The following is a 24,038-nucleotide window of genomic DNA, read 5'->3' as shown; positions in this document are numbered from 1 at the left end:
TCAGATGAGGGAAAATAAACAATAATCCTTCAGACCACACAGGATTAATTATTTATTCCCCAGGAAGAGCAGAGTACAAGTGGAACTACTGGGAAGTTTAGAACTGAACTTCCATATTGTATATCATCTTTTATAGCTGGTGTCTTGTCTTGTGATGCATCAGTATGAGGCAATATAAAACCTCAACTTTTACATTATTTTCTGTGACTTTTTGGACTCGTTAACATAATAGAGAGAGAGGATAAAATAATTCAGTTTCAAATCATTACTTCTTTCTCCTTTGTCCAGGCCACCAGATGGAACATAATGGTTGTGTGACCATTCTGCCCAGCTCATTCTATGGATGCTTTGAGTATAATTTAATATTTCACTAGCCAGCTAATCAGAAAAAATAATACCTGTCACTAACAGTCTGAACTGTTATTCCCCAGGTTTAATCAACTCATTTTACCAACATTTCTTTTGCCCCCTGGTTTGAGGTCTTCTATTTGGCACAGATGTCATGCGATACCCGATGTGGGAGCTGGAGACTTGAGAGCTGTTTTCCTAGACTAAATGTTTGAGGTTACAGGACGTAGCCTGGTTTCACATAAGCTTTCAAATTTCAGTGGGACATGCTGAATCCTGAAACTGTCAAATAGTGTATTATTTTTGGAGTGAGAGAGAATATTTGTGTGTGAGTGTGTGAATGACCTTTACATTTTTACCCTATCCCAAAAGTCTGACTTCCTGCCCTTTCTCCCATGAGTCCACAAACTTTAGCAATTAAAGTGAACATGTTTTAAGGAAGAAATTCCATACGGGAGAGAACAACTGGGATGGAGAATGGTTAGTTTAGGGCAAAACAAGGAAAACAGCTACATGCTACAAATTTTGTGAGGGACGTAGAAAAATCTGGAGAAGATGGGATTCTCTCATTTTGCTAGGCTCCCCTCTCAGTAATACCAAGACCTTCGTGCAGGGGTAGGGAGTGGTGGGGCTAGTGGTCATGTCTTGTTTTGTTTCCTGCAAAAGAAGCTGATTATTTTTCTATTCTTCAAAGCAATAGGAGTGACGTGTCCTACTGAATGCCACACCTTAATTTCCAAATTTGTAATTAATTCTAAGAATTTGTAAGCTAACAGAATGGACCTTTCTAAATGCTGAGTAAAAATGCCTGTGTCTATCAGATTTCTTCTTTGATAATGATGATTGAAGTTATTAATTTCACAGATACTATGTGCACTCTAAGATTTCCTCAAGTAATATGTGGCAAAAACAGATCCACAGGCTCTAAAACCCTGGAGACAGAAGTATGATCTCAGTGGTAGCGACAAAGCTGTAGGCATTGAGTTTTTAAATTCCCTCTACAGAGAAGCAACTGCTTCCCTGTCTAGAAAGTTGCAAATCTTTTCTGTGTCTAAAGGGAAAAAACCAAAATTCCATTTCTACCGGATACTCCTTCTTCTTGCAGGTCACTCAGGAGTAAAAGAAGGGCCACTATTGTTACATGAGGAGTGGAATGAAATCCATTTTCCTGCGGATTTTTATCTTCCTTTCTTAGCTATCCTTAACAGAAAGAATTGTATTTTTTTCATCCTCTAAGTTCTATCCAGTATCCCTCTAAATTCTGGCTGAGCAAAATGCATCTCTTTGTTAAGCTGGCAGACCAAAGTGGATCTCACATGAGCCCTGTTGTGGCCTCTTACACTGTGAGTATTGAAACAGGACCTCCTTGACTTCATTGCCAGTTTTCTCAAGAGTTGTACGAGGTTTTAGACCTTTCTACTTTGTCGAGGCTTGTTGAAAAATAGCTGTTATTTTAGATGTTTTGGGAGGACTTCTGGATACCACCTTTGCTGGTTGAGAATCAGACCTTTTTCCACCTCTTCTTTCTGAACTCATTTAAAAAAGCTAAAAGAAAAGAAGTTTAGGGTATATAAGGTTATATGATACAGGGATATCTGTGAGGATTCTGACTTTTTAGGGCCTTATGGGAATTGGTGTAAACTTTCCCTTCCCTTTGCAAGTGCCTATTGATTTAACAGATTCAGCACAAGGAAGTGTATATGGGCCTTATGACTTAACAGGAAACTATTCAAAGCCTGGGAACTTGGTCTGAAAAGTGACATTATGCTTAATTTGGCTCCCATGACAGAGCTTCCATCAGGTTGAACTATTCTGTTCGAGAAGCTGATTAGCTAGGCTAGTTCAGTATTCCTTGTGAGTTCACATCTTTCCTTTAGGGAGACAGGTGTCTCTCAAGTAACACTGAGTGCTAGGAAGAAATGCAATTTTTCCCCCTTTTTCATTTGAGTCATTGATTTTGTCATCTTGACTTCCATATGTTTGGGAAGGAGGAGTAATTTGCATCAGCTTTAAACCAAACTCTTTTATATTGAAAGTGTTGGTATATAAAGCAGATTTCTTTATAAGAAAAAACCCTGGAGTTTGGAGTCAAAGCCTAAAAACCAAATCCATGATTTTGCTGATAGCCTTAGGCAAGTAATTTTACACTTCTGGCTCATTCATTAGTTATTCAGATGTGAATGCTATTACTATGAGCAATATGTATTACTGCAGAGTGAGCAGAAAAGCAACTGCACTGCTCCCAAAGGAAAAAAAAAAAAAAGTAGAATATAGAACAAGTCTAGTCTACTTTGACACTTGTGGGAAGTCCGTGACACAGAGTTGGTTTCCTGGCTTGTAAAGAGTTGTAATCGTTAGAATAGGTACTTTGGGCTCCTTAGTCGCTATTGAAATGCCGAGCACAAGTGTTAAGCTTTATCCAGTAGAGCATTTACCTCCCTGGGTTATCAGTGAAGTGAAGTGACTTCAATCAGTGAGGGAATCATGTCCTCAGCCTCTGAAGCGCCCTCAGGCCTCTCCAATGTTCACCTGCTTGTCGGTTTTGGTGGTGGGAGTGGTGGTTTCCAGGAGAGCTGTTCATCACTGTTAATAATCTTGGATTCTTAATTCATTAAGGATATGATTTTTAAAGCAGCTTCTTACCTAACTTAAATATCCCTTTACAGCAAAATGAATGATGCAAGTCTAGAATTTATTAAGTGTAAGGAGAATAAATGATCCAAACGTGTCCTGTTTTTTCACGTGGGTTTGCAATGCCCATGTGACTTTGATATCAAACCTGGTCACCACAGTTCCAGCAGCACCGGGGTTTGCTTGGGGCGGGGGGTGATGTGACGGTTTAAGCAGCCCTGCAGCGTGTGATTAGCGTCGGCGAGATGCGAGCCAAGGTGCGGATGCTCAGGTGCCCCTTACCCCGGGCTGCTGGCTCCCAGCCCTGCCTCAGGCCGGGCACACAGCTGCTGGGTATGTGCCCATTAAAGCAATCCACTGAAATCGCCTCTCCCTGCAGGGGGTGCCTGGCAGGGCAGCGCAGGGCAGAGAGGTGAGCTGGGGCGGTTCTCACGCCGCCCGCGGAGCTGCCGGCAGCCCGCCGCCGGCTCTGCCCGGCCCCGGCCCCGCGCACGGGCCCCCGGCGGGCGGAACGGCGGCGGCGGGGCCCGCGTTGCCGCAGGGGCGCTGTGGGGACGGACCGGGCGGGCGCAGCGCCGCCATGGCCGCCCGCGTCCTGAACGTGAACGTGGGAGTGCTGGGCCACATCGACAGCGGCAAGACGGCGCTGGCGCGGGCGCTCAGCACCACCGGCTCCACCGCCGCCTTCGACCGGGCGCCGCAGAGCCGCGCGCGGGGCATCACGCTGGACCTGGGCTTCTCCTGCCTGCGCACCGCGCTGCCGCCGCAGCTGGGCCCGGGGCCCGGCGAGCTCCAGTTCACGCTGGTCGATTGCCCGGGGCACGCCTCCCTCATCCGCACCATCATCGGCGGTAAGGGGGGCGCAGGGGGCCCGCCCCGGGGCTGCCGTGCCTCCCGGGGGGCTCCAGCCTTCCTCGGGGTCCGTGCCCGGGGTGGGAGCGGGGCCGCGGGCAGTCGGGGGCTCCGGCTGTGCCCAAACCGAGAGCACGGGGGCTGTCAGGTTTGTCACGGACCTGTGACTTTGCTACGCTTGCTCTTCAAATAAAAATCAGCGCTCATAGAAAAGGACTTTTTACAGTGTGAGTTCTTGGGGTGCTATTTGGACGGTCGGGTGTGCTCAGGTTTCTTGCACTTATCGGGAAAAAAAGTTCTGTTTGTTGTGCACGGAGGCCTTACAAATGGCACAGAAGAGCTTTATAAATTTCTGTTTTCTTGCCTGTTAAAGTCGTCAGAGTTTGATGTTGCCTGTAAGCTGAGAGCTGTGATATAGTTGCTGGACATGCCCATGTTGTCTGGGAGGACTAGGGAGTTGTAGCATGATAATTTTAGGCTTAGAAATAATTTCGTGGATTTTGGTAACTCTTTTAGTCTTCGTGGGTGTTATCAGAAGGTTAATTTGGTTTCCATTAGGGCTCATTTAAAATCAGTTCACTTTGTGCTGTCTCCCCCTTCCATCTCTTCTAAAGAGCGTAAAAGGTGGTCGGTGCTTGGCTGAGGATATGATGGAGTCACAGCTGCAGGAGTTTAAAGTAGTCACAGGTTGATGCAACTGCGGGGACCAGCCTGCAAGTTCAGTTCCTCTGCCAGGGTCTCTTGAGTGACAACTTGGTCATAGTTTCGTAAGACAACGTTTCTTGGCTAGACTGAGGTTCAGCTGAGTCACTTGTCATGATGCAGGAATTTAACCCCCTTTTGAACAGTTATTTGTAAGTTGCGGTTCTTGTGGGTAGGATAATAAACATTTACCTATTTGTCGGTTTCATCAGCAGTAAAATGCTTTGTATCATCAATGTGTGCCCCACAGCTGCAAGGGAGGAGTGGGTGTGTGCTTAATTCCAGAAATCTGCGGTCTTGTAATCATCTCTTGTACTTGACAATCTCTTATCATCCTTTAGTAATTGTAACCACCTGATTATCTTCTGAAGAGCAGAGTTGACTTTGGCAGCTCTTTCTTGAACGTACTGAAGGGTCAGTTGTAGTCAGACATTCCTTTCTGCCAGAGGCAACGAATCTGAATGGTGTAAACTTTCTCATGAAGTGGACATGGGAAAACCTAGAAATCAGCTTTAACCAGTTTTGTTTTTCTATAACACTTATTTGGGGTGGTTGTTTGATACACAGACTTCTCATTGCTTTCTGTTGTTTTTATGAAGATCTTCAAACTATTTAGTCACAGTTGTCAGCTGAATAAGTTACTCAGATTTGTTTATTGAGAGGCCTTGCAGGGCGAAGGGAGGCATGAATGGGATGAGATGATGATAGAGTTTTCTTCCCAGCAAAAATAATTCTTTACAGATGGTAATTCAGACACAGAATCATTAGGTAGGAAGAGACTTCCAAGATCATCAAGTCTAACCCAACCCTAACCTCAACTAAACCATGCCACCAAGTGCCACATCTAGTCTTTCCTTAAACACATCCAGAGATGGTGAATCCACCACCTCCCCCGGTGGATATTCCAGTACTTTATTACCCTTTCTGTAAAAGACTTTTTCCTAATATCCAGCCTACATAAGCACATCAAACTCACTTAGTTCCAGTTATAGCAGGTTATGTATCTTAGTGAAGTAAGACAGTTGATTAGTGTGACTTACCGCAATTCTGTGTGTTAAGAAAGGGTTGTAGAGAAAATGCAGTATTGTGTTAATAGTTTAAAGGATTAGGAACTTCAGTTTTTTGCTTGATAACATCGATGTATCTTGATAGTGGATGGGTTTTTTACTACCAAGTTTGAAAGGTGAAACCTTGATGATAAAACCTGATCTGTGTCTGTGGGACTGTTGAGGTGCTTACAGGTTTGGTGAAACTCAAACTGAAGTGTAGCATGTCTTGTGTAACAGGGTACATTCTTTGGTGTTCATGGGCATTTCAATAATGCCAACTTTTTCACCACTTCAGGAATGGAAAGTGAGTCCTCCCAGATAATGCTACTTGAAAAATTTAGGTTATTTTCATCTACTTCCTCATCACTAAGCATTAAGGGTTCACTTTTCCAAACATTTTCTCTGCAACCAGGAATGCCACTACCCTTTTCTTTTTGATAGAATCTGTGATTTCCCTGTTGCTACACGTTTTCTCTATATATGGTTTTTCAATAAGATTTAAGTGCAAAGTACTTTATCTTCCTGTGTTTATTCTGTATCTCAGATTTTCCATACCTTTTTAAAGTACCAGTGTTCTGAATTCAAATCCTGGGGTAGCTATAGGTGGGAGTTGATCTGCAGAAAAACTAGAAGTAGGATGCCTGTGGGCAAGGGAGCCGAGTGTGAGGATTTGGAAGGTGGACTGACAGCAGAGATGAGAGGGCTGCTTCAGAACTCTGTTTGTCATGTGCATGCAGGGTTTGCAGGAGAAGCTACTGCTGTGAAAATGTTATTGTATCTTGTTGTTTGCAGTTCTCTTTTTTCACTGAAGGCAGGATAAACTAGTTGGCTTCCCCTTGAGTGATCCCAGCTCATGGAAACACCATCTGCTGTGGCTGGGTAGCACCAGCATTTTTCACTCAGGTCTCCCATGAGATGAGGAGCTCAAGGATTTCCTTCTGAGGAGTCACTCTCTGGCTCTTCTCTTCCAAAGTGCCATTTTCACCAGTGGTGTCCCAGGTTATCTCTCTCTTGTAGCTGTCATCTTTTCTGTGCTCCTGGTGTGCTTCTAAGGGTTAATTCCTTTGCTGTACAAAGCTGATAAATCTGCTCACAGATTAAATGTTACTGTTTACCACTCTTTAACATATTTCTGTGTGTAGCTAATTCCTGAAGTGGATTTTTTCATGTCAGGATCTAGTGTTGCATTTTTGTCATGCTGTGCCAGGTAGTGCTTGACCTTGTGAATACTTTTCACAGTCACTCACAAGATGCTTGTTCAGACACAATACCTTAGGATTAAATGAATGCAGAATATTTGAGCAGTAACCAAATGGAATGAAAAATAGAAATCATATTTCATTCTGTGTGGCTACACTTTTCTTGCAACGCTCGTCCTTGAAAACAAAACATATCAAATGTTAAATCAAAAGTGTTTTGTTTTGGGTGTTTTTTGTTGTGGTTTTTTTTTTTTTTTTTTTTTTTTTTTTTAACCTGCATGCTGGGAATTGGAAATGTTGCAGGCAGTTTCACCCAAGATGTTTTGTTTAAGTTTTAGCTGGAAGGTGATAGTCAAGGTTGGAATGGAATAAGTAATAGTCACTTGGTGTATAGTTCATCATGCCTCTCACTTGTATTCGAACCATATGGGTTTGTATTCTTCTGAGGCTCTTGTGTGTCTCTGGCAGGAAGGCATTAAGTTATTGTGGGTAGCTGTGTGGCTTGGACTGTGCTATGTATTTCTGTCTTACTCTTTCAAACAATAAGAACAGAACTCTTTATTTTAAAACACAGTTTCAGACTTTTCCTGTGCTTTAGCAGGATCTTGTCTCAAGCAAGGCAGCAAAACCAATATTTACAGCCATTTGTGTCTTACTTTCTAAGGAGAGCAAACAAACCTGAGTGACTAAACCTCAAGAGCCAATTCTTATCTTGTCCCAAGCAGTAAGGAGCACCCACGTCAGCCTTACACTTGGTTTGTACACTGAAGGAATGACTGCAAGATGCAGGACTGATATTTTTGTCATTCTTCTGTTGCTGTAGAGATTTAGGGTGGTATTTTTGATAAAATTCCACACTGAGATGGGGTAGTTTCTGTCACAGCACTGTGGGGTCTTTTAAACTTCAGTTCTTTTGTTAATGTCGTGCTCCTGATCGTCCACAAAGCTGATGTTAATGTCATTGAAATAAAATAAGAGTTGCTTTTACATTTGTTCGTCACAGACCTGTGCACCAATAGGGTCTGGAATAGTTTCTCAAATGAGTTCAGCAGGAAGGGGTGCCTGCAGAGAGGTTAGACAAGTTAATCTGCCAGACGAAATTCAATCCCCATATTTCATTTTAAGACCACTTTGCGTAGCAAAGTAGTTTAAGCAGTAGCAGATTTTTTCCTTGCTGATGGTTAATTTCATGCCCTACAAAGGGTCAGCACACTAATACAGGAGAACATGATTACCTCATCCCCACTTCCCCCACACAGGCAGCCAAGGGATACCATGTGTTTGCTTTAGGTGAGCTGTTGTCAGATGCCCTTTATCTCTTTGATTTCAAGATGAGTCCTCAAAAGAACTTTTAAATCAGAAAATTATCTCTTTTTTTTTCTTTTTTTTTTTCCCTATGAAGTTCAAAGGACAGAGTATCCATTTATAGGGTTTTAATTGGAAAGCTATTGCTTGACCCTAGTTGTTTAAACCTGGGCTGGGGGGAGCTCTGACAAACTTGTAGTTTTATAATCCTTATGCCTCTATGAACCTTTGACCTTTTTACTTTATAACTAGAACTTCATTGTCACTGTTTGTCCCTGCAGTTCCTTTCAAAGAAGACTGCCTTGCAAGTGTCTGTTTCCACTTTGCTTCTGTGTTCGGCTAAGGAAGGGTATTAATTCATACCTGATACATTGGAGGGGCCAAGACTTTTGAACTTTCACTAGAGCTTGGAGAGGGGGAAATGAGCATAGCAAAAGTGAGTCTTGCTGATGCAAATGAGTACAATGAAAACAGGCTTGTGAGATCAAGGGAAACGTGGTCTTGCTACCAGCATTCAAATTCAGTCAGATGCAGATTATTTGTAAGATTAACATATCACACCCCCCCTACACACCTTTTATCACAGATTAGTTGTTTTGCTGAGTTTGTTATAAGCTTTTAAGAGGATTTGTAAACTTAGAGTTATCTTTGCATTCCTGCAATGAAAACACACTTCTGTTGATGTGAGCTTTTGTTTGTTGAGATCTTTGTGAAGATGTGACAGTTCTTGTTTTGTTTTTTTTTTTCTATTCTAGGTGAGTGAGCAAGTAGAGTTTTATAGTTGTAGATGTATATGTGGATGACTTGCTGTTGAGTAGAGATGTTGAATGGAGGGAAAGGGTGCCTTGTATTTAGTGGATGTCATTCTAGTCAGAGAGAAGTCACTACAGGGTCTTGAGATCTTTGGCTGCCAGCTTGAAGTGAGAGTAACATAATGAACCCTGTTCTGGTGGAAAAAAAAATAACATACAACTCTTGAGTAATTCCTATCCACAAACCTTGATGTAGTGGCTGATGTTATGGAAGTACTCCTGGGTTAAGGGACTTCAGCTAGCATTAGTGGGAATGTTTTCTAAAACCTGTTAGACTCTTTGGGTTCATGGTACTTGAGAATTGCTGACACTGCTTTATATTAAAATTTCAAATAAACTTTATTTCCATAAATGAAATTGAAACAGTGTCTTTTTTTTAGTCATTGTAATTTGGCTGGTGCCAGATACTTGTCTGACAACACAAACGAGTATTTTTATTGACCTTTTAAAAAGAAAGCCACTTTTTAAAAAAAAAAAAATTGAGGAGCTGTGCATGAAGAAAGGCAACCAGGATAAAAATTTTGTTGCGTGGTCTCCACAACCCCCGAAGTGGAACTTTGTCTCCTGGACGTTGCAGTGCACAAGAGGGCAGTGTTTGCTTACAATATAGGATCTTAGGGATAAGTACTCGGGGTAACAGGTCAGCATGGGGGGAGTGACCTCACTCTGAATCGAAACAGAATTAAGTAGACGATTTGGAATAAAAGTCTGGGTTAATTTTTCTCGTTCTTAAAGAAAACATCCTCTGTGTTTTAAGGAAGGTTAGTCTTATTTCATCTATAATTTGGGTTGTGCTTTTTGTACCTTAAGCAGCAAAGACGTATGGGATGTTGTCTTACACATGTCATGAGACACAGGTAACAGGTGAGAAAAAACAACTGGTTTGATGTGGGAACCATGGAATTTAGTGGCAGAAGTCTTTCACTTCCTTCCCCATCTCCCCATGTCTTTTAATAACTGGGTAGAAGGAAGCTAGTTGTACTAAATCTGCTTTGAACCACTGCTGTGTGAAATAGGATTTGTTGTGTGATATTGGGTAGAATGAAACTTGAGGTTGTGTATCAGGGTACTTTAAAGTATGGGTCTTGTGAAGTTTTTCCTGTCTATATTATAACTTTAATGGCTGTAACTTTCTATGTATTGCATTCCTTCTTGTTTCTGTGGGTTTTGTGAGTGTTGCAGCAGTGGGACTGCTGCTATTATTTCTGTTCTATGCCCTTTTCTGCAATTTTGACTTGAAGCTGATTTCCCTGTTTAAGTTACACATTCTACAACTTTCTAAACTTAAACAGCAACTCTTAGGCAATATTAGAGACCGAAGCAGGAGGAGTCTTCTGTTCATTTTCTGGGTCAAGTAGTTTACAAGGAGCAAGAGACCCTCCTTGATACCTCCTGATATCAAAAGTTATAGTGAATAATCGCATTCTCTTCTGCTGCTTCTTAGAATCTTGTCAGAAATGTACTGGTTTCTGTGTGGGGTGTAAAAAATAAAAATAATAGTGCATTTCTTGTTTGGAAGATGTGATTTATAATGGAATTCTCAATCTTAAGTGTAGATTATAACCAGGAGTGGTTTTATTGAAACTTGTTTGAATGTGAAATTGTCCCTTGCTAACATATGACAATTTTTCTACAAAGCTTCTGAGTGGTTGTGGTTTTTTGCTTGCATACAACAAAACTGTGCTATTTGACACAAAACCATGACAGCTTCTCAGGAAAGCTTAATAACCAAGCTCTGTAGTGGTGCTGTTCAAGTCTGTTTGATCATTTTTCCTATTGGTTTAAAAACAGAATTTCTTTGTTCCAGCATAATGTGTACAAACATTCATCAAGTAACCACTTTTCACTTTGTCTTCATGTTTATTCTTGTTTTAAATTAATTTGTAAGCTGTTTGGAAGAGCGGGGAAGCTTTGTTAATCAATTTTAGATGCTTTAGAATATCAACTAATGTAGTGAAGTATTATAAATAACTGCATAAAATGCAGAACAACTTACTGTAAAATATGAAGCGTATTTATAATTAAAATCACCCTTATAAAGTAAATTTAAAGCACATTTTTCAAAGTAGCATTTTTACTCATGATGGATATGCCCACTTGCTAAATAGTACAATTTGACAACTCGGTGGTCTGCTAATTGACAAACCAACCTTACAAGGTTCTACTGTATTTGTTCTGCATCTTGATTTAGAAATTGTCTGCAATTAGTAGATTCTGGATATAAGCAGAATGATATGTTGCTTATGTATAAACTAATTTTAATAGCTAGTTAGCTTGATGGAGCCATGAACTGAATTTCCTTAATATATTTGTTTTAGGTTTTTTGTACTTAAAATATAACCTGTTTTTGTATGGCTGTTGTAAAGTACTATTTATGAAAACCCCTAGAAGAACAAAATGCAGATGGAAAAACTGAGCTTATAGTTGTAAAGCAGACATGCAACAGATCTCACTAAGTGAGCAACCCAAACCTGCACGCTGTCATTGCTGAACTGTTAAGTGTAATAAAAAGTTGTTTTTCCTTGTGGCAGTGAGTTGTTTTCTGTCTTGGAACCCTAAGGTTGGCCTGGAAAGCTGAAGAGCAAGGACAGATGTTCTGCAGTGGTGATTTCCAGCTGGATTCTTGAACATGTTGTGTTCTGTGGGTCACAGCTCATAATGGGGTAAAACTGAGTGCAGGCTTCAGCAGGGAGACTTGAACAGCTTGTTCCATAGCTGGGACTGCAGAGATAGTGTGCATCCTGTGGGAAAATATTACTTGTGCTCTGTGTGAAATTTAGATTAGGTAGCTGTTCTGTAGTGCTTCCTTTAAACTATTTGCTTCCAGAAAGTGTTGCAGGCTAAGTAAATACCAATAATTTTTATTTCCCATCTCATCAATTATTTTACCAAAGTACTCTCATGCAGTCTATCGACTCTCTTCAAGTGAATATCAAATACTTAGTGTTGGCTTCCAAATTGAATTACAATCTCAGTTTCAAATTTAGGTTGATTAATCCTATGTTAGATTGTAATTATCAGCATTACCAGTACTAGGACAAACAAATATATATTTATGTTTAATGTAACAGCAGAAGGAGAGGAAATGGAATAGACAGTGTAGCTTAAATAAAAATGAAGAAATTGTGTTCAGGAGCATCATGGAGGTAAAGAATGATAAGGGGGAATAAAAATTGAGGTTTGAATTTTGAGATTTATAGAAGTTGATCTGGGTAAGAATCCAGGCTGCCTCACCTCAGGCTCTAAAGAAGGTAAGATTCATTTGGGCTTTATGGTATTGTTGAAAATCTCCTTTTTTAGTTCATGTTATAGGAGGGGTGATGATGATGACTCTTGTCCACGGCAGATCGGTTTTTTACTGCACTACTGCAAAAATGATTTTAATTCCGTTACCTGTAGCACTTTCTTGTCTTTTGTGCTTACGTTTTCCTTTGTTTTCTGTCTTATTTGGGATGCAACGTATGATTGACATATGAGAGTAAGCTGGTATTCTTGGATCTCAAGAGCTCTTTTTAGTTGTTAAACTTTGCCCTAATTTTTTTTTTTGGTCAAGTTTTACCTGTCTTGCTTCCATTAAATGCATTGTAGAGCAGGTGAATGTACTTTAGGTATGATTCTCCTCTATATGTAAAATTTGAAATGGTCATGAAAAACCTGTTGGGTAAAAAAAAGCTATAGAAGTGTTTGAGAGTTAATATCCTATGATATTAATAAGAATAGGCATAGGAACTTTTTTTTTTTGGTCACAGATGTTTATTCATGCTTAAATCTACTTCTCTTATATTAAAAACTAGTGTTTCAGCAGTATTGCTTTGGGGAAGAAAGCCTTCCAAAGTATGCTAAAACTGCGTTTCAGAGGGAAAAACAAAATTGTAGTTTTCTTTTTTAGGATCAAGGAGAGGGGGAGGGAAAATGGTTTCCTTGTATTTGACTGTGCTGTTGGATGGAAGACAAAGCTCCGTCTCTCTTGCTGACTAATGTCATCATCAAGGCATTTTTTTTCTCCCACAGAGCAATTTTGTCTCCATTGAGACCCCCACAGCCATTGGCAAGACCATGGCCTGAGATTAAATCTCACGCTTGGGTGAAATTCTAATGACAGTAATTGTTTCCTCTTTTTAAGTCTGTGGTCCCCTCATCAAAGAGTGGTGCGGAAATTATGCATTTATGTTGTAAAAAGAGAGGTCATGATTACCTGGAGCTGTGGTTGACTTGGGGGTATTCTGTGTCATGTTCTGGCAGTGGTTATCCACGCTGACATTCCAGTGTGAGGTGATTTAAAGAGGGGCTTAGAGTGCACATGCAAAGTACCCGTGTGGCACAGCTTGGTCCTCTCTGGCTCTGTGCTGTCACTGTCAGGTGAGCACAGCAGCAGCTCTTGTGTGTTCATCACCTGCTGAACAGGAGAGAAGCAGCAGTAAATGTGGGCTGAGGGAGGTTTCTGTGAATGATCCCGTGCAAAGGGCTTAGGACTCATCAGCAATTATTAACCTATTGTTAATCCTCAGTGCTTATTGGAGGTGTTCAGCATCTTGAAAGATGGCACCAGTGTGATGGTGCTGGTTGTGGAGGAACCCAGCATAAGTGTGAGTGTGGTTATGCAAAGAATTAGATGAATTTGTAGAAGGAGATTGCCCCATCGTGCAAAATTGTAATGCCCATGTGCAGCAGTGTTGCTGTGTGATGGAAAGATTCAGATAAGTATTTTGTGTTATTTGGCTTCAGTGTGCAGTTCTGTGTGTACACAACTTCGGGATTGTACTGTCCCCTAACTCTGAAGATTTATGAAAAGAATGATGAACTGTGCATTAAGTAGAAAACATTTTGAGTTTGTACTCTAGTTTAGGAAGTATCCTTTAAAGACATCAAAAGAACTGACCAAGGCACATTTTGTCAGAGAATAAGGAAAACGGTTCAAATAGTAAATAATTTTAGGTGTCTAGATTGCATTTAGAGACTAAAGAAATCCCGTAACATCATCATTTGTAAAAGCTTTCAGCACTAGAATCTTTCCCTGATCTCTGAAATGATGAGTATTCAGTTTAGAGTATTAAAAAGTTTATCAGCAAAAAGCCACCAAGTGTCAACAGTGCTCTTCACCTAAGGGACTAGCTTTGAGCATTTGATGGTGAAGCTGGTCTCTGTCTGGCTATATTATAGCTTCAAATCATATGATAATATGCCTAATTTAAAAAATTCCTTAAAGCCTGAAAAGCCAGTTTTTACACTGAAATGACATCTGTTTGTTTATATATGTATAAATAAAGCAAATAATAAAAGCATTGAAATAAATATTTATTCTTGTGTGTGTCTAAAGTTTTAAAAGTCACAGGTCAGGCACCTCCAATAACTTTTTTTTTTAAAGGAAGTAATTTTGTCCTTTGGATTTGCTTGCTGTTTGATACGTTTTCACCCTGTGGGATGGACCATCATGAGTATTTTTTTTTTTCTGAGTGGATATTTCACCTGACTAACAACTGAGATTCTCCCATTATTGCAAGTGCTGTGATTAAAAAAAAAAAAAAGTTGTGGTGCTGGTGGTGTTGGTCCATGTGTTTGTAGTTGAGCTCTCTGTTTACTCTCTCGTGTGTATTGCCAAATACAGCAATGGTGGCTTTTTCTGTCTAAAACTGGTGTTGAACTGGAGTCTCTTGTGGGAAGAGATTCACCTGTCTGTGGTGCTGAATAGTGCTTTTAGGGGAAATTAAAAAAAAAAAACGAACGAACGTGTATTTGGTTAAACTGAACTGTACCAAACTTGTGTAGAGAAAATACTTTTCTGGTTAAGGGAACGAAGGAGTTTTGAACTGAAGCTAAATTCTATTTTAAAAAACCCCAAAAAACCATAACAAGTGACTGAAAAATTCAGTCTTTACAGAAAGTTTGTCTCAGAGGTGTTTTCATGACTGAACTGTGTTCACTAACAAATTATGTGGAGGCAGGTGTTTGGGAGTTCTTTCATTGTATGTCCCTAAATGTGCTTTCTTTTTTTCTTTTTTTTTTTTTTAAACTTTATTTACGTTATAAAATAGTTCATTATTCTAGTAACAACTAACACTGCTTTTGTGGGGTTTAATGTTTTCTTTATTGTGATTTAAAGCCAAACAAATCAAAGTGAAGATAAATTTTGCTGTACCGTTACTTGCCTTGCATGAAGAAACGAGTGAGTCCTAAACTTACTGTGTAAAAGAACGCTGGGTTTTTTTAAGACTTACAGTCAAATTGATGCAGTGGATGAAAGCTATTTTGGTCACTGTACTTGTTTCTTTCGCCTTTGCATTGTAAAGATATTTATTTTTGTCCCATTAAGAAAGTGGTGGAGTGGAGCTAGGAAGAGAGTAGATCACATAGAAAGTGATGTTAGGTTTATGGAATGTCTTTTTCTGTTCTTGCATATAATTGAGTCAATCCTAGGTAAAACCAGAAATTACTAATGTGAAATTTAAATTAGTTGACGTATCCTTTCAAGGCTTGTGTGCTGTTTTAAATTTTTTTGCAGTAACTTATGAGCTCTTTTAAGAACAGTTGGAACAAAATGGTTACAAGAATGTTGGAGGTGAAACTGTCTAATATTTATTTTAGTAGCATATGATAGTTTCTCTTTCTGTTGGAGAGCTAACAATTTTGTAGCATCTCAAGTGCACCTGTATTAACTGTTGTTACTGGATGCTGAAAATTTTCAGGATGACATGATGAAATCATCAATATGCACTCATTTTGGGGATGATGTTATTCTATTTGGAAGTTTTATATAAAAGTGTAGTGCTTTTTGTCCCAGTTCCTCTTTATGCACTGTTTAGAAGTAGAATAAATAAGTTCTGTGAATGAAAAATATGTTTCTGCTAAGAGGATGCTAAAGTGGAGTCTGATGTTCTCTAGCAATAACAAATTAATTTCTGGGTCAGAAGCATTGTACAGTATAGATGCAGTAAAAGCAGCCAAGGTGAACTCAACTGCAAGAAGCCATTTATAAGAACCTACCATAAGAATAGAGTTGTGTAGTTAAGTCATGATGGAAATATGGGATACTTGGACATAGTCTATTGGTGGCAAGTGTGATTTTGTAATAGGTCAGCAAAATATCAAGCCAGTTTTTCAAAATTAAATACATTTTGGAAAATATGTTTTCCCACTAAGTGGTAATGATCATTGTAAAATACTTTAAATGCATGAGTTGTAATCTCTCTTTCTGTTTCTTTTAGCTCTGAGCGCCCCAAAAAATTGAGCTTTAATCACCAGGGCTGTATTCTTTCTTGGTGGTTACAGCATTTCATTAAGGAGTGATTAGTACTCTTCAATTAAGCATTCATTTACCTTAGTGATGCATTTACAGTTAGATAGTGTTGATTTATTGAATTTGGCTGATGCCGAGCAATTTCAGCAGATTTTTCTCCTTGCTGTATAAGAACACAAAAGAAAGCAGCAGAGAGGCGTTTATAGCCTTGGCATAATTTTAAATGAAAATCTTATCTGATTTTTATGGGGAAAAAAAGGAAAAAATGAGTCTTGTTTGTGCTCTTTTTGTTGTTGGTTGATTTTGCTGTTGTTGTTTTCTTTCCCACCGCTTTGGACTTTTAGAATTCCTTTCTGAAGTCCATCTCCACAGGCTTTGTCTGCAGAACATCAGTGGCTCATGGTCTGCCTCTTTCAGCTACAGGGAAATAAGTTCTGCAGCAGGCTACTGTGGAAGCTTGTCCTTAGAACAGATTTTTCTCCATGTTCATAACCTGGCAGTTCCAGAAATGTGTTAAAAGATCTTATTTACCTAAAGGGATGTCAAGGAAGAAAGAAAAGAAGAGGGACAATGTAGTGTGAAATGGGATTGAAAACCAATTTGTGGATGTTTTTATGGTGTCCTTGCCTGTGTGAATAAGAAGGAGAAGAAAAGGATCTTGATACTTCTAAAAACTGCCCTTGTTGCTTTTGTATCATAACTGGGGTTAAATTTAAGTGGTCACTGTTGGACTGAGAGTTACAGTGGTTTGTGGCAGGAGGAGTTGGTTTGCTGATAACCCACGTTGCTTCACTTCTGTTTGTTTCATGTTTTCTGTTTACGTGTGTTTAAGTTATCTGATCGGTTTGCTTCCAGATTTAACAGTATCCAAGCCTGAGTTCCAGTGTATTAACACAGCTGCAGTGAAATAGGCTTCTCTGCCTGCTCAGTGCTGCTGCAGGGGAAAGAGATTGATGCTGCTCTCTTGGGACTGAGAACTTCAAAGCTTTCGTTTTGCTGGTAAAGCCCTTCCTAAAACTTGTGTACTTTGAGATGTTGTGATTCAATTTTTCATAGACCAACAGAATCTAGGTCCTGGAGAGAGGCAAATCTCATTGTACACTGAATTCTTGTTTTTCTGAGTAACAGAGAACTTTAGGTATGTTTAAAACATGGTGACTACAGATGAAAAAACTGTTTTAAAAACTTTTTTCCCCTCTTGTGGTGTCTCAGGTCTCTCTCCAGCCCCAATGAGTACCTTGCTTTTAACAGGACACTAGAGGTAAAAAGCATCAACAGAGATCCTATTATTACTTTATTAAGGGAGGAAAAAATTAAATATCTATTTCTGTGATTATTTGATTTTTTTCCTTCTGTGTACACCAGTCATTAGATGATTTCATTTTATGTACATACCTTTTCTCATCTTTATATGCTTTATTTCAATGTTATATTTTTACAAAATGGCAAGATAATTTTTTCCTCAAAAGCAAATTAACTATGGCATTTTAAACATAATTAATAAAAAAAATTTATTGGAAGTACTTTAAGGAAATCTTCTAACAAAATTTAAGTCTACAGTATATTGTCAGTAAGAATACACTTAATAAAGTTCCATTGTATTTCTCTTCCATTATTATTATTATATGATTCCTCAACAGCAGTTGTCTCCATCGTTTGAGGCAAAGGCCAAAGGGGTTAGATAACAAATTAAGTATATTTACTTAAGTTCATTTGAAATTAAATTCTCATTCTGAGTTTTCCATCCCTTGTTCTGTAATTCTAGTTCTTGCTGTCAGGAAGTTCAATTTAGAATCCATTGTGCTGTCTCAGTCTACAAGATATGAATGGGAAGGAAGACCTAAAAAAAAGTGAAAAGCAATAATTAAAAATATAAAAAACGCTTGTACAAGGCAAGAGCATCCAAGAAAGGGTTTTGTGAAAGAGTGAAGTGTGTAATCTTTAAATATTCTTTGTATTCTTGATATGTTTTTGATAATGTTTTGTATTCATAATTAGGAATTTCTTCTCTTAGCCACAGAGTTTGGACTAGCAAGGGCAGATGACTTTACTGGACTTCTGGGCACTTCTTTTCCAGAACCCCATCCAAGCTGTAGAGTGATGGCTCAGTGCCTGCACTTGCTGCTCTGAATTTTTGCTGGGACTGGTGTTCTCTTGCAATGTGCAGTTAAATGCAAATATACTGTTACGGCTTTGGAGTTGCAGCATTAGTGCCTTGCACTCCATGTTATTTTCTTGTTTATTCAGGATTTTTGTTTGTTGTTTATTTCGAGTGAATAAGTTGAGCAGTGCGAGCATTCCTGAGAGCTGGTCACATGAGCCTGGCAGAGCAATGTGTATTCTGAGCAGACTTTGTTTTCTGTAGGCGTTCTTCCCACTTCCCTAGGGAGGCTGTCAGCCTTTGTTTTAACTTGAAAATTAAGATTTCAATTTGTGAGAAAAAAACCCTGGTTTTTAATGATTAAATGAAACAGTAGGGTGGGTGGGAGATGCAAAACTGGGAGACCTGCTTTACTTTGCTTATGATGATCCTTCTTTGTCACAGTTCTGTTCTTGTGGAAGGTTTTGATCTTGAGTGATGTTTTGCTTAACTGACAGGTGTTACTGCGCACAAACTGAGCACACACAAACTGCCACTACTGCTTGTAAAATGCTTGTTCCTTTGTGTCAACACTTGTATATTATGCAGTTGTTCGCTCATCTTAGAGAAGATGCTGGAAGGACTTGCTGTGAATTATACTATGAAGTATCTATGATTAAATAATCGTGTTCTGGTTTATATGGCATTTGAGCTATCTTACAAAATTTCTGTGTTGAGTTGTGTTGAACAACTTCACTTTTAGAAATTCTTCAAAATACATAATTGAAAACTTTTTTTCCCTATATTTATGAGGGCTTTTAGAGATAAAGGGCCTGGTTTTGTATGTAGATGGTTTCTATATGCTCACCTCACAAAGATCTATGCTTTTCTAAGTATAAAACTTGAAACAACAAAATCATGTGGTTGTGTCAGAGATTAAAATACTTTAATGATTTTAGGGAGCAAGGGGTCTAAATTTAGTCTGTGAGCTTTGTAAACCTAGGGCCTTGTTTTATATTTATCTGTGAGGTGCCATGCACATTTGCAGCTTTGTAGAAGTATGAATTCAGTGCCCAGCTGGGTGTTCTGGATCCATGAAGCCTTGTAGGAATGAACTCAGTAAGGGAGACTGCAGGATTAAGGTCCAAACCAGTGTGAGGTCAGACTAGGTCTGTATTTTGCTCCTTGGCTGTAAAAGTTCATTCAGATGAGTATCTGATTTTAAGTAATAAACTATATCATTCAAAGCATTTAAAGTATTTATTTTTAAACTAATATTCTACCAGTGAAATTTGGAATAACTTTATGGCACTCAGTCTGCTGTAAAATTTTTTTAAAGAAGTCATCTGGCTATAAATCATGATAACTTAGATTTTTCACCTTGCCTCCTATTCGTACTATGGAAAACATTTACTCAGGCATTGCTACTGTCTCTTATCTCAGTGTGGTTATAGATCATTAAATTTGAGCCCCCCTTAACACAGTATAAATTCTAATCTTGACAAGTATTGTTCCTAGTTTTATTTAGTAATTAAACTTTGCACAGCTTTCCTCCTTTACAGTAAGCATCACCTTTTGTATTTTAGTAGACTTTTATTAATTATATGGAGAATGTAGTGATGTGAAACACAAATGCCATACACCCTGCAATTTCTGGAGTGCTTTGTGCTGTTGGCAGTTTAGATAGCATTTCCACATTATATAGTTTGTTTTGTCCTGAAGTACTGGGATGTGAGATTTACATGACTGTTGACCCCTTGGGTCTGTTCTGAAATGAGGTGTGTATCTTGTGCAATCCTAGTCAGCAAAAATTTGAATAAAAATAAATACACTGTCAGAAGCCCTTGTGCTGGCCTGGCAGGAGGTACGAAATAGTACCAAATGCTTGATAATGGCCTCCTCAGAGGAGGGTCTCTAGCACAATGTGATGTGGCTTAGTGGAATGACAAACCATGTAAGATGCTTGCTGTTGTCACAATTAGGTAGTGAATTGTTGGGCAGGGCCTGATGTCTGCCATAGGCTGAAGGCCAGAGAACTAAATACAAAATAAATCTTCAATGAAATTTGAGTGGTGAATCCAATTTATCTTTTAAGACAAACAGAAGTTAAAGCCTTTGTGTACAAACATTGAAAACTCTGTTAAAATGAACTGAGAATAAACTAATAGATCACTGCTTTGACTGTGGTTTTCAAGTGATAAGTTGGTGGTGATTTTTCCATATAAAAACTTCCCTTGGTAGTGTAAAGTCTTAAAACCTTAACCAGAACAATTTAATGGCAACATTAACTCTTCAGCTACTCGTCTGCTGAAATTTGCAAGTTAGTAAAGCCCCTAATATTTAGCATGGCAGCAAGTCGAGGTAACTGACTGCTGCCTAGAATGTGTCCAGAAATGTTTTCCAATGTATTGCTTGTTTACTTTGGCTCTACTGCAGAGAATGAAAGTATTCTGTTTCTCAGAACTGGCATCTTTAATGTGTTTGGGACTGATTTGTTTGAGATTTCTTTCTGCATGCTGCACTGCTCTAGCTGCGTAGTAATGTGGGTGCTTGAAATAAAGTTTAACATAAAAACTGAGGTTGTTTGCAGGGTGTCTTTCTTGAGAACAGCCTTACTTTTTTTGACATGGATCTATTTTTCATCCTTGATCCAACTATTGTTCTTGTAAAGATTATAATTCTTGTTGGTGTTTGGAGATGATGGAGGTTTGAGATTTAGAGTGGTAGTTTTATAGAAGTCTAACAGAATTTTTTATCATGACATTGAATTAATTTCCCAGTTTGCATGTGTGTGGAGTTGTATGTTGAAATATAAGACACAAGAAGTAACCTAATTGTTCTTTGTATTTCCATTTGATTATGTTCTGCAGTGGAACCCCAACACAACAGTTTTCTTTATTACTGTCACAGAAATCCAGAAACTTGCACCAAAATTGAGGTTCACCATGCTCCCATGTACAGAAGACTCTGAGGCAAAATGTAACATAGTCCTGCTGACTTGAGGAGTTGTCTTCTAACTTCCTCCTAGGTGTTAGTAACTCTTCTACTCATTCTACACTGACCTGCTTAAGAGAAGCAAAGCTGTAATTGAGTGTATGAAAGTGTTATATGTAAGAGATTTTAACTGATATAGGCACGTTTATTGCCGTTAGTTTTAGGGGTGGTGTTCTTTGTTCCTTGTTATCCCCCTCCATTTGATTCTCAGTTGTAGTGAGATTTGGCCTTGCTTGATTGACAAATTTTCCAACTCTCTCCATAGCATCCTGTCGATGCAGGCGATGGCTTGGCTTTGCAGCCTTGGTGTCAGTGTGGAGCTGTGCACCACGTTTGTGTTTTGGGCAAGCTGTCCTGACTCCTGGTCAAAGCTGGGGCTCTCTTTGAGAGGAGCTTCTTGACCCTTTGTACTTTGTACAGTGTTGGCCTCGCAGGCAGACTCTGGAGCCATTGTCTGGAATGCGTGTCTAATGCATTCCACTCGGACCTCAGTTCCATTCCATAATGTTAGCTTTAATTGGCTGGTTTTAAACTTTCATGTACAATTTGGTTGTATACGGTAAATTACCACCCTCTTCGCCTTTTCCTATGAGCACGAAAGTGGAATCAAGACTCTGCTTTCCCATGCTGCCTTTTGATATTGCCCATGTGCTCTTTGAGGACAGCACTGGTGGGTAGTGTTTCTGTGAGAGGGCAGACTTTCTTTCTAGTGGGTTTTTTTAACCTCTGACCTTCCAAAGACTGTACCTTTTAAACATTGTGTTGTATTTTTGAACTGAATTCTGCATTTAGAAGTTTAAAAATAATTAATACTTCTTGCCCAAAGATGTATCTCCAGTTTAATAACTGTTGCCTAATTCTTAGTGTGACTAGATAGCCAGTGTCTCGTCCAAATGATTTTTCTTTTCTTTTAAATATTCCTATATTTTAATTTTAGTTACTTTGTTTGACTGCATGAGGACTTTAGGGCAGCATGAATGATATAACCAAGGCTGGTCTTTACCATGTAAGAATGCCTTTGTAGGTGCTTCTGTAGTGTCAGAATGTGTAGTGTGGGCAGAATGAGAGTCTGTTACTATACAGGTCTCATCTAGGCTTAAATTCTTGATTGGAGCATCATCAGAGCTATTTTTGAGAAAGAGGGGTAGTTGAGTTACATGAGGGAAAAAATTGGCAGTGCTGCATATAAAACAAATTCTGCAGTTCAAGCTCAAAACAGTGATGAGTCTGTTGTTTGTACTTAGTATGAACGAGGTAAAACAAAGCCTGCCTTTATTCTCCACATCAGGGTAATGAGCTCATGTTTTGGCTTTTCCTTTCCCCTCCCCTTCTGACATGGGCTCTTGTCTTTTTCTTCCTTTCTAAACAGACAGTAACTCTCCACAATATTTTTAATCTCAACAAGATGTCCAGTGGCTGATGATGCAAAAGTGTTGCATCGACAAAGAGGGGGTGATAGCTGGAGCATTCCAGGTCTGACATTTTTGGCTGAGGGGCCGTGTATTGTGGCCACTGATTCCTCCCAGCACAGCATGCTTGCTTTGGGCAGGAGACTACTTTTCATTGACTCCTGTTGTGTGGCTCCCTGCTCCTTATTTTAGGCTTTCCCAAGAAGTTATGACTGGGAGTTTCATATTTTTAGATGAAAGAGCTGTTGTCTTACTGAATTATCTCCTTTCTGTCTATATTTAAAGCAAAGTTGGCAGGTAAAAAAAAAAAAAATACAGTAAAACAAAAGCTCTCTTATGGTAATATCTGAGTCTGGATTAGAATAAAAGTGAAAGAATGATTTAATATTTTTTTTATTTACCCATGTTTGTTGAGGCTGCTTGATTGCCTGTAGTCCATTGGCACTGAGCAGTGGAACTGACCTTGTTACATTCACCTTAAGATGGGTTCCTGGGCCCTAGTGGGATCTAACCTGCAAAAGCTTTCACTGAATTGGATCATGAGAAGTGTTAGATTATTTGGAATAGAAAAAGTAATTCTATGCAATTTAAAAATAATACACATTTGTAATAATGGATATTGAGTAGCCATGTAGTGTGCAAGTGCATGTACTCTTTAATTTTCGAGAGAAAAATTACTTTAAAGCCTAAAAGAAACATTTTCAAATTTTTAATGCTGTCGTGCAGTATTTTAAGGTAATGGCATTTTTTGCTGACTGAAGTGAGCTCAACTCATGAAACTTTTCATTCACTATAACTGATGATTTTAAAAAGTAAATATTTAAGAACTTCCTCATGACAGCTAAACTTCTCAAAACCATATAAAAATCTGCTTATACTATAGTTCAGCCTTGCAGCACTGGTTTTACTGTGTGAAGAACCTATCAGAAATTGATCTGTAAGCTTGTTGTTCCTTAGACATGCCTGTTCATTATGTACGACTGTTCTTGTTTGTAGCCTGTGTTCCTTCACAACATAAAACCTTCAGCCATCTCTGCAGCCATGTCTTACACTCTTTCCCTCAGGTAATACTTCCAGTCATGAAGCTTTCCCCAGTTTAATAAAGAGAAGGTGGGATAATTTGTTGATTGCTACCTAAAAGCGGTTTAGGTCATTAACCATTGCAAGAGGGGAAATTAGGGCATGGGTTTGGTGTCTTTTTTTTTTTTTTTTTTTTTTTGCAAATCTTATTTTTGATGCAAAGGCAGTTCTGTCGCCAGCCAGTCCAGCATGCGGAGACTCTCCCCCCCACCATAAAACAATGAGCACATTCAGGCACAACTAGTGTTTTCAGTTATTAAAAAACGGAGCCGTCTGTCTCTGCCTGTGACTTTAATCTTAAAGCCTTTATTCCCTGTACCCCACCCCCTCTTTCTTTCCCCAA

General features: G+C 39.2%; 1 protein-coding gene across 3 annotated transcripts in view; it reads left to right on the top strand.

Moving 5' to 3' along the window:
* EEFSEC (eukaryotic elongation factor, selenocysteine-tRNA specific) overlaps window positions 1-24,038 on the top strand; it is a 129,411-nt gene that overhangs the window by 1,031 nt on the left and 104,342 nt on the right. For 2 of the 3 annotated variants that reach the window (XM_066195233.1, XM_066195235.1), the window contains exon 1: window positions 3,535-3,830. The exons of the other annotated variant lie outside the window; for it this stretch is intronic. In XM_066195233.1, coding sequence (XP_066051330.1) covers window positions 3,560-3,830 — 271 coding nt within the window. In that variant the 5' untranslated portion in view covers window positions 3,535-3,559. Of the gene's footprint in view, window positions 1-3,534; window positions 3,831-24,038 lie in introns of those variants that run through there. 3 annotated transcript variants of the gene reach the window in all.

The sequence above is a fragment of the Chamaea fasciata genome, unplaced genomic scaffold (assembly GCF_029207755.1).
Source record: "Chamaea fasciata isolate MVZ Bird 193981 ecotype frontalis unplaced genomic scaffold, bChaFas1.0.hap1 SCAF_13, whole genome shotgun sequence".
NCBI classification, from domain to species: domain Eukaryota; kingdom Metazoa; phylum Chordata; class Aves; order Passeriformes; family Sylviidae; genus Chamaea; species Chamaea fasciata.
The sequence above is the reverse complement of the archived record's forward strand: the minus strand, read 5'-3'. Positions and strand labels throughout refer to the sequence as shown.